General features: G+C 36.5%; 1 protein-coding gene across 1 annotated transcript in view; it reads left to right on the forward strand.

Moving 5' to 3' along the window:
• The window catches only part of Vps8 (vacuolar protein sorting 8), a 286,412-nt gene that overhangs the window by 24,911 nt on the left and 248,106 nt on the right, over positions 1–13,395 (forward strand). The window contains exons 3-4 of the mRNA XM_090380461.1: positions 10,420–10,522; positions 11,874–11,992. Of these exons, the coding sequence (XP_090236587.1) occupies positions 10,420–10,522; positions 11,874–11,992 (222 nt within the window). The remainder of the gene's footprint in view (positions 1–10,419; positions 10,523–11,873; positions 11,993–13,395) is intronic.

The following is a 13,395-nucleotide window of genomic DNA, read 5'->3' on the forward strand; positions in this document are numbered from 1 at the left end:
TGATCTGATTATCAGCAGTGATTATTCATGCATTAAGAATTTACAAATAAAGGAACCACTAGGTGACAGCAATCACAGTGTACTGATGTGGGTTTTACTTAAAGATGTAACTACCATCAAGGGTAAAGGGAAGGGTTTTTGCTTTTGTAAAGGTGACTACAGTGGTCTCAGACAGTTTTTAAATTCTATACAGTGGGATCAACTGATGATGTTACCAATGGTGAATTCTAATTGGGAAGCCTTCAGGGATTTATCTTGGAGGCTACTACACTTTTCATGCCAACTAAGAAATACTGTTCAAGGTTCAATCCTAAATGGATGTCAGATGAATTAATGAGGCTCGTGGCAGAGAAGAAAAATGCATGGGATGCATATAAATTATCAGGTGACACAGAAGCCTACGGCAGATATATGCTAGTCTGTAATCAAGTCACAAAGGAGGTTAGGCAGGCAAAGGCAGATTATGAGAAATCTTTGGCAAAGGATGCAAAGAAAAACAGCAAAGAGTTCTTTACTTATGTAAATTCTAGAAGGAAGAGGATGAATCAGATTGGTCCACTTAACAATGATGGTTCGACTATTGATGATCCTACTCAAGTAGCTGAAAAACTGAATGAGTATTTTGTATCTACATTCATACATGAGGAGTTATTCAGGGAGGGGAATGCCAGAAGTTTATCAAACTCTGGCAGGGAGCTAAATGATTTTGTAATAATTGAGAGCAAAGTGGAGGAGAAATTGTTGAAGTTAAACATAAAAAAGGCACCTGGGGCAGATGGAATCTATCCAGTTATATTGAAGGAGGCAGCGAGGGAAGTAAGCAAACCCTTAGCCATAATTATGAGAGCATCCTTTAATTCAGGGGAGGTCCCCATGGACTGGAGATGTGCAAATGTATCCCCAATTCATAAAGGGGGTTCAAAGGGTGACACAAATAATTATAGACCTGTTAGTTTAACTTCTGTTCCAGGGAAAATATTGGAGTCACTTGTTAAATAGGTGATACAGGATCATCTAGACAAGACTGCTGTAATAGTTCAGACACAGGATGAGTTTATTAAGGGGAAGTCTTGTCTGACCAATTTGGTTGGATACTACAATGTGGTCACAAAGGAACTGGATGCAAAAAATAATTTTGATATCATCTACTTCGATTTCAGGAAAGCTTTTGATACTGTTGCACATGGAAGACTGCTGTACAAATTGGAGCAGTATGGCATTAAGGTCAAGTTGCTGCAATGGATAAAGGGATGGTTGAGTGGGAGACGGGAGAGAGTATTAATAAATGGACACTGCTCTACGTGGGCCAATATTATTATTGGAGTCCCCCAGGGTTTGGTGCTGCACCCATTGTTGTTTTGTGTATTTATCAATGATATCAATGAAGGTATATCGGGCTTAATATCCAAGTTTGCAGATGATACAAATGTTGGCTGGGTTGTTAATGACAGTAAAGATAGTATGTGACTGCAACAGGATCTAGAAAAGTTAGGCAGATGGGCTGAGAAGTGGCAACTGAAGTTTAACATTGACAAATGCAAAGTACTGTATATGGGTTGCAGTAACCCAAGAGGAACGTACCAAATGTGTAGTAATACACTCAGGGAGGTGGAGAATGAAAACGACCTGGGGGTAGTTGTGCAGTCAGATATGAAGTTCTATGAGCAATGCAGACTTGCTGCCATAGCAGGTCATGGAGTTTATCAATGAAATATGAATTTTGCTAGCAGAGACAAGGAGGTGATTATCCCTTTGTATAAGAAAATGGTTAGGCCACACCTTGAGTACTGCATACAGATCTGGAAACCTCATTTTAGGAAGGATATAGAGTTGCAAAAACGAGTATAGAGAAGGGCAACAAGATTGGTGAGAGGAACAAAGGTGTGTGCTTATGAAGAAAGGCTAAAGTTCTTCAAATTGCAGTGCCTGGAGACTAGGCACCTGCAAGGTGATCTGATTGAGGTGTATGAGGGCTTGAATGGTTTGAGCAGGCTCAATGCTGACAGGATACTTCTGCTTGCTCCGATTAAGAACCTGAGGGGGCATAGATTCAAATTGAGGAAAGACAGTTGTAGAATAGATGTGCAGAAGTTTGCTTTTAGCCAGCGGGTAGTTGATTGCTGGAACAGACTTCCATCTGTTGTTGTGGAAGTTGATAGCTTAAATAAATTTAAGGCTGAACTAGACAAACATTTGGAGTGACTGGATGGGTGAAATGGGAAGGGTTTTTTTTTAATTTTTTTTGGCTGATTCTGTATAAGCTTGCTTCCTTGCATCATATGCCTCAACTAATGCTAATATTCATGTTTCTCTGTGTGCATGTGTATGAACACTGGGTTTTCTGAAAAGAAAATTCAAAAACTTGGATGATATGGATGATAGAAAATTCAAAGTTTTGTTTAAAACAACTGAACTTTATTCTTATTTTTACATAAATATATAATAATAACTTTATTTTTCATCAATTTGCTATACATAGAAAGAATAATTTTACCAGTTCCAGAGGGTCCATTTCACAGAACCCCTTTAACTGGTCTATGGATCCTCAGGCGTCTGTGGACCCCAGTTTTGGAAACTCTGATCCAGATGAAGATACTTCTGGTGCCATGGCAGGATTGTGATGGGAGTTGCTCTTTGCCACTGCAGCAGCTGAGCCATGCACTTATATAGAGCAGTGGGCTCCAAACATTTTCGGTCATGCACCCTTATTCTACTTAAAACGACTACTGCGCACCCCGGAATAAAAAAATTAAATATATGTTTAATATATATATTTTTTATTTATAAAGCATTTACATGGAAGTCATTATATCTAAAATCGCATATAATTTTAAAAGATCACAAATAAAAAAATGCAAAACAAAATTAAATTGAAGTTCAAGTACAAAATGCATTAGCATTAGCAGAGGCATTTGATGCAAGAAAGCAAGCTTATACAGCATCAGCCAAAAAAAAAACCCACTTCCACTTCACCCCTCTGTTCGTTCAAAATACCTGTCCAGCTGAGCCTTAAACTTATTTAGGCTATCAACCTCCACTACAAGGGATGGAAGTCTGTTCCACCAACCAACCACCCGCTGGCTAAAGGCAAATTTCTGCACATCTATCCTACATCTCTTTCCTCAATTTGAATTTATTCCCTCTCAGGTGATTATTCTGAACAAGAGGGAGAATCCCATCAGCATTGAGCATGCTCAAACCATTCAAGGCTTTATGCACCTCTATCAGATCACCTCGCTGGTGCCTAGTCTCCAGATACTGTAATTTGCAAAACTTAAGCCTTCTTCGTAAGAGCACCCCTTTGTTCCATTCACTAATCTTGTTGCCATTCTCTGTACTCGTTCCAGCAGCTCCTCATCCTTCTTGAAATGAGGCCTCCAGGCCTGTATACAGTACTCTAGGTGTGGTCTGACCATTGCCTTATACAAGGGAATAATCACCTCCTTATCCCTGCTAGAAAAATTCCTATATATCATTGACAATACACCATGAGCTACTCTTGCAGCCTGTCCGCACTGCTCAGAGAACTTCATATCTGCCTGCCCAACCACCCCCAGGTCCTTTTCATTCTCTACCACTGTCAGTGTAGTACCATAGAATTGGTACATTGCTCTGGGGTTGCTGTTTCCCATATGTAGTACTTTACATTTGTCAATGTTAAACTTCATTTGTCACCTCTCGGCCCATCTGCTCAACCTTTCCAGATCCTGTTGCAGCAGCATAGTGTCAGTAGTGTCCTTGACAACCCTGCCAACCTTTGTATCGTCTGCAAACTTGGACATTAAGCTTGATATACCATCATCAATATCATTTATAAATACAGAAAACAATGGACCCAATACTGAACCCTGAGGGACATCGTGGACTAATAACATTAGTCCGCGATGAACAGTATCCATTGATTACCACACTGTCTTCTCCCCCTCAACTACCCTTTATCCATAGCAGCAATTTGCCTCCAGTGCCACACTGCTCCAATTTGTGCAGCAGTCTTCCATGTTCAACAGTATCAAAAGCCTTTCTAAGATCCAAGTATATAATATCAAAGTTATTCCCTGCATCCAGTTCTTTTGTGACTGCATCATAGTATCCAATCAAATTGGTCAGGCAAGACTTCCCCTTAACAAAACCATTAACAAAATATATACTTGTGTTCAAAGAAAGTGAATTGCCCTTAAAATTATAATTGTCGTCCGAATTATGTAAGTATATGGCAATATTTCTTACAGATTACATCAGATAAAATTGATACGCATAGGTGATGACATATTGCATCAGCTGTTACTTTCAGCTGTATAAGCATTCTCTGCAAGAGTTTCAGTCATTCCTTGCTTGTTTCAGGATGGTGAGTTTCATGCAGTTGATGCCACGAAGAAAGAGTGCTATTGTTGCTTTATGTGAAGGATGTTTTTCCTGTCATATTGCTTGTAGTAATCAGTTGACAGTGAGTAGATTTCTTTCCAAACGCATGAATACTGGTTCTGCTGATGGGGAAAAAAGGAACCAGATGCAAACGAGTCTCTATGCCAAAACAGGACCGCATTTTGAAGTGCTTATGCCTTAAAAACTGTAAAGCTTTGTCTGAGCTGAAAAAGAGAAGCAAGTGCAGTAACAGTCAGAAGAAGCCCCTCCTCATACAAAAAATGAAAAGGCCCGATTAATTTGGTGTAAGGAGCATGTGAAATGGACTCCAGAGCAGTGGAAGTCTAGTTATTTTCTCGGATGAAAAGAAATGCAATCTGCATGGCTCTGATGGGAGACAAATGATTTGCTGTAGACATGGTGAAGAATACTCCAGACTGTATGGTGTCTACAGTGAAATTCCCTACCAGCCAAATGATATGGGGGTGCATTTCATATCGTGGAGTAGGTCACCTCCAATTTATAAAAGGTTCTGTAAATGCCAATGGATACCTGGTTATAATGGAAGGCAAATTGCTGCCATCTATTAGAGACCATTTGAACCTGCTAAGTAACTGCATATTTCAGGAAGACTCTGCTCCTTGTCATCTGGAAAAAAGTGTAAGTAGGCACTTCTATAGTTACTTTGGCTTCATTTCTGCATTAGAGGTTCTACAGTAATGTGTTTGCATTTTGTTACAGGTGAAAAAATGGTTGGAAGAATGGTCCATCACAACTGTTAGCCGGCCAGGAAACAGCCCAGACCTGAATCCTATAGAGAACTGTTGGCATCATTTGGAATCTGCAGTTGCCAGAAAGAAAGCAAAGACCCTTTCTGAACTTCAGGAACCCATAATTCATGTTTGGACCCATGAATTATCTGAAGATAATCAACTGATTATCTTCAGAAATTGGATATTATCAATACCTTGATGGTGTGCTGCTGTCATCAGGGCCAGAAGCAGTTCAGCTAAATATTAATTTGCACCTGAACTTATCATTTTGTTTTCCATTTAAAATGATAAACTGAAGCAAACTGAGGGCTTCTGATAACATTTCAGCCGTAATTGTTGTGTTTACCAAAACTGTTGTATAAAGGTCAGCTTTGGGAGTACTTGTCAAATATTACTTAGCTTTGCCTTAACTATTAATAACTATCTTTTGCTTATAATTCTATTTGCGATGCTAGTCATTAATGCAACATATCGTGAAAAAGGTTAGAAATGTGAAATTCCTAGGTAATGCACTTTCTTTGAACACCAGTTTATACCGTCCGGTCAAAACGCTGACTGCCTATGTACAAGTGAGTATGATCTCCTCTTGCCACCAGTACTGCTGCTACCACCACCACACCACATGGCAAGGCATGGATTCTACAAAGTCTCTGAACATTGCAGGAGGTGTGTTGCACCATGTCATGAGGATTTGCAACCCATAGATCTGCAACAGTCCATGTTGGAGAATCCATGTGCTTGATCTGTCAATCCACATCATCCCATAGAGGTTCTGTTGGATTCATATCTAGTGAATTCGGTGGTCAAGGTAGTGCCTGGAGGTCATTTTCTTGTTTGGCAAACCACTCAAACAATACTGGCAACACGATGGGGTGCATTATCCTACTGGAACATACCTGTTCCATCTGAGATGACAGTCACTAAGAAGGGGTGTATTCAGACTGGGGTCTAGGGGTTGATGGCATCAAGAGATTCCCACAGAAACATCCCATATACCAAAACACTGCCACAACCTTCCTGTTCATGTTGGACCAGGATATCGGTGAGTCCTCTCTGCAATTTGACACGGTACCCTCCATCTGTTATCCACACAGCAACAGAAAATGTGATTCATTGGGAAAGGCAACCTTTTCCCAATCTTCTGATGTGGTCTACTGATGCTGTTTAGGTGCAAACCTTAGATGTCAACGGGTGGCTGTAAACATGGGTACCTTGACTTTTTTTTTTTTAAGCAGCATTAGCAACTAAGGCCATATTGCTACATGAATATGCGCTGGTCATTCCCCGACCTTTCTGTATTTGGTGCTGACAGGCTCGAACCCCGGTCTAATCAAGAAGCTTGTGCTAAGCACTACTGCTCCTTCCCACCTGGCTATGGAGATGCCACCTTGACTCGGTGCCTATTCCAGATGCTCATATAAAAGAGGGTTCATTTGATTATGGTCTTTAAAACACTGCTGGTCAGCCATCCTACCATTTTTCAGTCTATCAGCTTTCACAAGGCAGGACAGCCTATGTTTACCACAGCTGTTGATGAGGTGTGGGTACCACACCATTGATCTGGTGACTGCCTCTCTGTCCACTCTTGGAATACCTTAACTATGGCATTCAGGAAACAGCCCACAAAATTTGCAGCTTCTGTAATTCTGCAACCCTTCAACAGGTACCTGGCAGTTGTCCTTTTTTCCAATGTCTGTTAGATCACATCCCTTGCCTGTATTGATCTTATTTTTATGGACTGCATGCCATGAATCTGCAGTATCATGTTTACTGGTTCTCACCATGAAATGTATATATTTTTTGACTGGACGGCATAAGATATATATATATAAAAACGTACACAAGGAGTCATTTCATACTTGCCAACTCTCCAGATTTTATTATGGAGACTTAGTTTCTTTTTTGAGGAAGGGGAAAAAAAAAAAAGGCTTTGTTAAATTCAGAATTTAAGTTTTCAATTACTACTTATTTTCATTAACACTGTCTCACTTTGACTAATTAATTGGCTTTCAGATGCTAGGCTATGCAACATAAAATAAGCAGAACATATAAAACAATTTTTTTTCTTTTTTACATGTAGTGTTTACCTAATTTTTTTTTGTGTAATGTGAAGCTAATTAATAATCTTCTTCAGCGAGATATCAAAAGTCAGTAAGATGAAAAGAAATACAAAATAACATTTCGAAAGACATGCAAGATTTTCTGTGTATTATAAAATCTGGAAAGGGTAACACATTTGCTTTGTTCTGTATGTAGTGTATGAATTTTTAATTTCAAGTGGAGGGAAACATGGATGTAATGAGACATTTGCAAAAGAACAATGTGCACTGCACAGAAAGAAATGCAAAAATAGATATAGCATTTCAAGGTGAAGATTTTAGTTTATATGGGCTGAATGTTTATTTGCATCATTTATCATGCATCAGAATCTTACTCTTATCTGTGCTAATTGTGCAGGTGTGCCATTCAGAAATTTTTTTCCTGATATAAAAATAGCAAAAAAAAAAAAATGCACTGTGGAAGAACAAAAACAGCAAGCAATTATTGGTAAAATTGCACAGATAGGAAAAGAGGTAGTGATAATATTTTAAGAAATGTGCAGTTGATAATTACTATAGATAATAGTAATCAAAATTATTACAATATTGGGCTATCTTCTTTTTAAGAACCTGAAAGGTTGTGGAATTGTTTAGAAAAACTGACACTTAAGTGTTGAAAATATCTTTGATAATCCTAAAAAGTGGAATAGCAATGGTATTAAGAGGAGTTAAGCACTTGGTGGTAATAAGATGTTCATGTTATCTGATTAATTTTTTAGTCAAAAGAGGAGGCTGTGTGCCTTCCCCTAAAAGTGGTGAATGTTTGATGGACATTTATTATATAGATAGAAATATTAAAAGGGAAAAACAGGTTGAAACAGTTTTAATTAATGCATGCCAATGAAAAAAAAAAAAATTGAATCATCTATGCACACATTTGGCTTTCTTAGTAAATGTTTAACTATACTTGTAGAACAGTGGAAACCTGTGATAACTCTATTTGTCACCTCTCGGCCCATCTGCTCAACCTTTCCAGATCCTGTTGCAGTAGCATAGTGTCAGTAGTGTCCTTGACAACCCTGCCAACCTTTGTATCGTCTGCAAACTTGGACATTAAGCTTGATATACCATCATCAATATCATTTATAAATACAGAAAACAATAATGTACTTATTGTACATTATTGTTTTATTGTACATTGTTATTGTACATTATTATTGTTAAAGAAAACAAATGTACTTGAGTGTGCATGATCGATTGCATGATCAAATAAAACCACACGCTCAAACAAAGTCGCATATTGAAGTATTAAAAAAAACATTTATTTTCAATTGTGTTTCGAAAAACTAAAGTTTTTATAATTAATAAATATTGATTTATTGTGGATTATCTCGCTCATCCCACTTTGGAGACCATATCATGTATGTTGCAATCAGAATGTATCCTCTGATGAAGAAAGCCTTGGCTTCAGAAAACATTGGAATTTGTATTTATTATTGTTAAGATACTTTTAGATAATTTTATAGTATTTTATATGTTTTATTACTTTTATGTGATATTATTTTAAATATACAATTATATTAAATATCAGTTCATTTTTATGAATTTTGTATTTTATGATTCATTTAGTGACTTAATTACAGTGGCACTGATGCATTAGAGAAATTGATGCAATGGGTTTCTGATGCAAGAGGCCTTTTTTGCTAACATCTGCTGTTATCATTTGTAGAAATATAGGGAGTTTAGAATAAATGCTAAACTGTCTATAGTGGTAGAACAGCAGGAATAGGCATGATGGTGATTACAGTTCCCTCACTTTTAGATCATGGAATGATTCTGGATGAACCATCAGGGTATCACATCAATTTGGCAAAATGGGTGAATAGTTATTATTAATGCAAACCATCTAGAAATCTAAAAGGAAAGTTACGTTAAAAAAAAAAAATCTTGAGGGTAATGCTAATATTTGTCAGTGCAATCCTAATTGGCAGAACTGCCAATTCCAAACTATTCCCAGAATACAGGGATAGTTTGGAATATGGCTTAGAATACAGCGCTTAGAACAGCGCTTCCCAAACTGCTGGGGTCCGCAGTTCCAGAGGGTCTGTTTGACAGACCCCCAGTGGAACTGGTCAAATTATTCGTTCTATATATATAGCAAATTGATGATAAATAAAGTTATCATTACATATTTATGTAAAAATAAGAATAAAGTTGAGTTTTAAACACAAAATTTTGAATTTTCTTTTCAGAAAACCCAGTGTTCTCTCTCTCTCTCTCTCTCTCTCTCTCTCTCTCTCTCTCTCTCTCTCTCTCTCTCTCTCTCTCTCTCTCTCTCTCTCTCTCTCTCTCTCTCTCTCTCTCTCACACACACACACACACACACACACACGTCTGCAAACTTTTTTGATTTTTGAAAAGGTCACACCCTTGGATAAGACACACTCCATTTTTTTAAAGACAAATAAAAAAAAAAATTAGCATCATTCCTTTTTTAAAATGCTGTGCAGTAGTTCTGCCATCAGTGTTGATGTATAACTTTACTATACTTTGCTTCTTTGAGTAAGAAAAAATCTTGGCAAGTAACATTCGATCAAAAGTAAGCAAAACAAATTAAGATGGTATGGTTGGGTACAAAAGAGGGGAGAAAGGGGGTTAGCTAAGTGGATATTCAAAGCAAAAACAAATCACAGTAGGTTTGGAAGCAGACCAAGAGGAAGGGATCGATGGAGTCAAGAAAGCATTACAGGAAACTGCACCTACCCTTCTTAGAGCTAAAGAGCAAATAGGATATATATAGAGGAAAATATTGAATGAAAGTCTGATAATCCCAATGGTATGATTACTACTATTCATAGTGACCTTGTAAACCCATGGGTGTGATGGATTTGGATGAAGATGATGATGAGAAATGTTTTAGAAAAAAATGATTTTTTAATTAAAATGTCAAAATAAATAAATTATGAAGTAGATAATTACTCCTATTACAGATTGCCTTATTCTTGCTTTTATTTCAAAAAAGAGATATTGAGTGATTTACAAAGTGTGCTGTGTGGGCCTGCTTGTATAATTTTTTTTTTTCCCCTCATCTACCTATCGGTTCATATTATCAAAATAATCTGATAGATATTTTTTCACATCTGGTACAGAAAGTAATTACCTAGATACACTTAGTATAGATTTAAGATTGGTTTGTAGTTGTTTTGGAGGAAGAAAATTTATTATCTCTCCACCCATTTATATAGACAGATGATGTTTCGCTTAGCGATGAGGAATTTTCTAGTCAACTGGGACTTTTCCAGGAAGCAGGAGAAACAACTTCAGTTGGCAGTACAGACTCTCGGAATCGTAAAGGAGAGAAAAGGTAATCCTTCCATCAGATTTGAGTTGCATTAGTTTTTCTAAAATGAATGTTTTTTTTTTTTTTTTTTTTTAAGTTTAAAAATTTTAGTTATGCTTTTCTAAAAAAATTATCAGCTTCTCAAAAAATAATTAGCTAATAACGTGTCAGGAATTATAGTGAGAAATGAATGCTGCATGCATAAAGCTAGTAACATTACAATATTGGAGCTTTTTGATATTGCAGTTTACAAATGCATGTAAATTGCAATCTTTTCACATGCATAAAAGCGGAGAATAAGTTTAGTAATTGTGCAATTTTCTGAAGACACTCCCTCTATCTGTAAATTTACACTAATAAGGAGAAAGTTTTGATTATGATATTGGCCAAGAGCAAGAATACTTTAGAGCCCAGTAAATTCAAAATGGAAGGAAAGAAAGTAAAATTACTGATTTTAGATATGCTAAATTAGAACTATTGTTTATCTGTATAAAGTTGAATTCACAATTAAATATCTGCTGTGGGTAACAGGACTATGTATAAAACCCAAAAGGATCTATAGGAAGCATAGAACAAAGTGGTAAGCATGCATACATGATGAAGTGAACATATGTGGTGTGTGTTTGCATCAATGTGACCCCATAAGATATAACAACATTTGCAAATGGCTACAGTTACATATATGATAGAAACTTAAATCAGAAATGTTTGATTGAAAATATCTTGTTAGGATGAAATGTTTCTTATTAAATTTCCCAAAAAAATAAGAGCATGTATTTTCCCAAAGTATTTGTCTCTCAAATCACAACACTGCTCAAAAGATCATTGTTTAGAAGAATGCATGACTTACCTTTCACTAAACTTTGTTTTAGAAGGCATTCCTGAATAATGCAAATAAGTACAAGTTTTGCTATCATCTTGCTGTTATAATTGGTTTGCCAATTCAGAAATGAACCATTAACAGCTCTTTCTATCACAGCTTAAAAAAAGCATGTTTAAGAATTTCCGTTGTGATGGAGGGAAGGAATGACTACACTGTATAACAAGATCATTTATAAAACCTGCTATATGGATCTCTTCAATAAAATGCAGTTTTTGAACCTTGTTTGCAGCATATTTTTTATATCATTGGTTTTGATAAGTTTAATGAGAAGCAAAAATAACTTTATTCTGTAAGTATAAATAAATAAATCTGCTTTGTTAGATTACCTACAATGATATTTTTTTCATTTGAAAATAGCCTTTTAAGGTTGTATTTGTTTACCAGAAAACATGGCAGTTGTAATTTGTCTATTAAAAAGTTTTGTAAAATTTAGCAAGTTATAATTTATTTATTTCATGCCTTTTGCAGGAACTTAGGGAAAAGCCCACTATATGGTATTCATGGCTCAGTCTTAAGACATGTGATACTAAGAGGAGTCTCCTCACAGTTGCAGTCAGCAGCTGAAAGAGTAAATGCTGGTAAACCAACTTCAATGGTAAATAACTTGAATTGTATAGCAGATAAAGCATTAATATTTTGTGCATGCAAATTATTTGAACATTGAATATGTCTTCTGTTCCTTATTATATTAGAGAGGGTAATTAAAAATGAGATTCACAACTCTGTCTGTTTCTAAATCTATTTATTTTGTACAGTCAGTCCGTATAACATGTATTTACACTACACAAATTCGATCATACACGATTTATAAATAGAGGAACGATATCGTATATAACACGAACTGAATTCGCTTATGAACGATTCGCCTTGGTGTTTACAAGAAATGGCAAATGCAGAATCACGCCAACCGAACGCAACATGATAGGAATGAAGAGAAGATTCTGAAAATGTATTTGTTTTTTATATCAGTGGAGGGGAAACACATTTCACCATAATAACGTAAAAACCAACACAATTCCAGCTATTGGTATAATCGCAAATGCAATTAGATAGAGTTTACTACCAGTTTATAACAGATTCCACTAGCAGAAACGCAACTGGAAATTATTTTTATTGTTTTATGGCAGTAAAATGTGAGGTGTTAATAGTGTATCTCTGCCTTTACGGTGTTGTTTATTCATTTGCTACATGCACGCAGCTTTGTTTATGTGTATCAAGCGTGCCTCCTCGTTTTGTAATTGTGCTTTATTCCCTAAAAATGAGTAAAATACTTAAAAGGAAGCATCCTGGTGAAGACACTGCAGATTCAGAGAGAAAAAGAAAAGCAATATCGATAAACAGTGGTGGACTGGGTCAAAAATTCTTACTCGGGAAAATTTATAGTGGCCTCATACTATGGTTTATGGCCAAAATCACACCGGCTTCCGGCCCACCGGGGTTTCCTCGGTAAGGCTTATGGCCAGTCCGCCTCTGTCGATAGAGAAAAAAAATATGAAATTGTGAAACGCTTTGAGCGAAATGAAAGACCATGTGATATTGCACATGCTACAGACCTAAATGAGGCAACGCCGAGAATTACAAAGAATGCAGAGAAAATAAAAACAACTTTCATAGCAGGAACAACTCAAAGTGTAATTAAAATCTATTAGATTAAGACAAAGAATTGGAAGAGATGGAACGGCTGTCATCTGTTTGGATAGAAAATCAAACAAAAAACAAGTTTGCTTACTATAGAAGCAAAAGCATTAGCAATATTTTATTATGTAACAGTTGTAATAAAATACGTAAGTATTTTATTACGATTATTTATTGTGTTTGGTAATGTTTTGGTTACAAATGTGCGTTCAATCTTGGGTGGTCAGCACATAACCCTATTTTTCCCATAGGGCCTGTTGTTTATATTGCACGAGGGTTTCTAGGAACACAACTATTGTGCTATACGAGGACTGACTGTACTTACAAAAATGAAAGTACAGTCGGTCCTCGTATAACACGTGT

Source organism: Mastigoproctus giganteus, chromosome 8, assembly GCF_048544385.1.
Source record: "Mastigoproctus giganteus isolate SK-2022 chromosome 8, ASM4854438v1, whole genome shotgun sequence".
NCBI classification, from domain to species: domain Eukaryota; kingdom Metazoa; phylum Arthropoda; class Arachnida; order Uropygi; family Thelyphonidae; genus Mastigoproctus; species Mastigoproctus giganteus.